The sequence below is a fragment of the Tachysurus vachellii genome, chromosome 24 (genome assembly GCF_030014155.1).
Source record: "Tachysurus vachellii isolate PV-2020 chromosome 24, HZAU_Pvac_v1, whole genome shotgun sequence".
Taxonomy (NCBI): Eukaryota; Metazoa; Chordata; class Actinopteri; order Siluriformes; family Bagridae; genus Tachysurus; species Tachysurus vachellii.
In genome coordinates this window covers 17,255,634-17,258,133 of record NC_083483.1, presented here as the reverse complement: position 1 = coordinate 17,258,133, position 2,500 = coordinate 17,255,634, and the positions used below count along the sequence as shown (strand labels likewise).

The window sequence follows — 2,500 nt, the reverse complement described above, 5'->3', positions numbered from 1 at the left end:
AGAAATAAAATCATAACATTCACATCATCACGCACTGTCACACACACACACACACACAACCTACACCTACACACACTCTGGCACCCATCCACGCACACAGACATACATGCACTCTGACACACACACACATACACACAGACCTACACAAACAAACATACACACAGACATACACACACTCCGACACACAGAGACACACACAGACATACGCACTCTGACACACAGACACACACACACAGGCATACACGCACTCCGACACACAGAGACACACACACACAGACATACACACACTCCGACACACAGAGACACACACAGAGACACACACAGACATACGCACTCTGACACACAGACACACACACACAGGCATACACACACTCCGACACACAGAGACACACACAGACATACACGCACTCCGACACACAGAGACACACACACAGACATACACACACTCCGACACACAGAGACACACACAGACATACACGCACTCCGACACACAGAGACACACACACAGACATACACACACTCCGACACACAGAGACACACACAGACATACGCACTCTGACACACAGACACACACACACAGGCATACACGCACTCCGACACACAGAGACACACACACACAGACATACACACACTCCGACACACAGAGACACACACAGACATACACGCACTCCGACACACAGAGACACACACACAGACATACACACACTCCGACACACACAGACATACACACAGACATACATGCACTCTGACACACATACACACAGACACACACACACTCCGACACAGAGACACACACATACATACATGTGACCTGTCACACATGCACTCTGACACACACAGACATACACACAGACATACATGCACTCTGACACACATACACACAGACACACACACACTCCGACACAGAGACACACACATACATACATGTGACCTGTCACACATGCACTCTGTCACACACAGACACACATGCACTATAAATTCATTAAAAATATATTTTTTTTATTAATTCTGAATCTTCAAGCTCCATTTTGGTTTCACGAGTTTATGTTGAAGAAGTGGAAACAAATCCTTATGGATTGGACAGTGGAGAAAGTGATGTCATCTCAATGGTTGTTGAGAAAGCAGGCCATACATGGTGTGTGCGTGTGTGCGTCATGCTTGTTGTATTTCTGTGTGTTTGTGTGTGTCATGCTTGGTGTGTAGGTGTGTGCCGCAGGAGCTGCTTTACGATGGCGTGTGTATTAAAGGCAGGACTGCAGTAGAAGCCCCAGTAGAACAGACCGTTCCACACACACTGAGGAAGCAGACGCCAGAGGAACAGGAAGATAATGCTGTGGATCCCCATCCTCCAGACATAAGCAAACACACGGTGTGGGAGCATCCTGAAAACACACACACACACACACAAGTACGTATCCATTGATCTTGTATTACTGACAGGTGGTGTATATGTACATAAAACACACACCATTCCCTTTATAACCATCACTTGGTGTAGAATAAAAGGGTGGAGCTTATTCATAAGAAGAGGGCGGAGACTGTGTGGATGACATGATTGTTTACAAGGACAGTCAACAGCTCTTATAAGAATGTCTGTACCTGAGTTCTCCTCGTCTCCAGCTGCTCCACACGGCGTATCCCTCCTGTAAGGAGAGCAGTACAGCGTTCACAATCACTATTCGAGAGGTCCAATAGTGCACACTCAGCCAATCAAACGCAAACTCTGCCATCAGCTGATACGGCATGACCAACCACTTCACAACCAACCATGCCCACTGCCACCAGCTAGGCCACACCCACTCCTATAGACACAGACAGACCTTAAGATGTAAATATTATGACGGGTATCAGTTAACTGTTAATCCCTGAAGGTGAGAATGTAACATACTGTCAGATCGTTCTGCTCACTGTGTGTAGGACAGCAGGTGTGTATGAGAGGAAGGAAGGAGCCTTCATAGTCAAACAGGTAGAGGAGGAGGAAGGTGAGGCGGGGAGAGTCCTTCAGAGCATAGACCAGGAACACAAACTTCCCTTCATTCGCTGCCTACAAAGAAAAGACAAAACATTGCTGCAGTAAAGTTAATAATACACGGCCACATGGTACGGAGATGTCATACACAAATCTGTGCTCATCTCAGGGGACTTCAGGGCCATGAATGTTTACTTAAAGACAAGGTGTAAAGACAGACACCTTGTACTCCCAGAGGTCACGTGGGGGTTTGACACCGAGGTTCTGGACTCTGTAGAGATCCTGCAGGAGGGCACGTCTGTGTGAAGGGTTCTCCATGAGAAACGGAGCACTAAGCAATTCCTCATCACCCAACAGGTTCAACAACCTGATACACACACACACACACACACACACACACAAAGCAGTTCTTCAAGGGGGAGGTGAACAAGGGAAAGAAGATGTACAGAAGTAGATTTCTTCCTGACCTGCCGTTCACCTGCTCCTGTAAAAAGGTTTCTCTGTACTGACTGGTCCAGGACCCAAGCTGCT

General features: G+C 47.2%; 1 protein-coding gene across 1 annotated transcript in view; it reads right to left on the bottom strand.

Moving 5' to 3' along the window:
* Positions 1-978: 978 nt before the first annotated feature.
* LOC132839460 (bifunctional apoptosis regulator-like) overlaps positions 979-2,500 on the bottom strand; it is a 5,447-nt gene continuing 3,925 nt past the window's right edge. Inside the window, exons 4-8 of the mRNA XM_060860436.1 lie at positions 2,437-2,500; positions 2,192-2,336; positions 1,889-2,044; positions 1,600-1,802; positions 979-1,382 (exon numbers count right to left, since the gene is read on the bottom strand). The exon at positions 2,437-2,500 is cut by the window's right edge and continues 106 nt beyond it. Of these exons, the coding sequence (XP_060716419.1) occupies positions 1,187-1,382; positions 1,600-1,802; positions 1,889-2,044; positions 2,192-2,336; positions 2,437-2,500 (764 nt within the window). The 3' untranslated portion in view covers positions 979-1,186. The remainder of the gene's footprint in view (positions 1,383-1,599; positions 1,803-1,888; positions 2,045-2,191; positions 2,337-2,436) is intronic.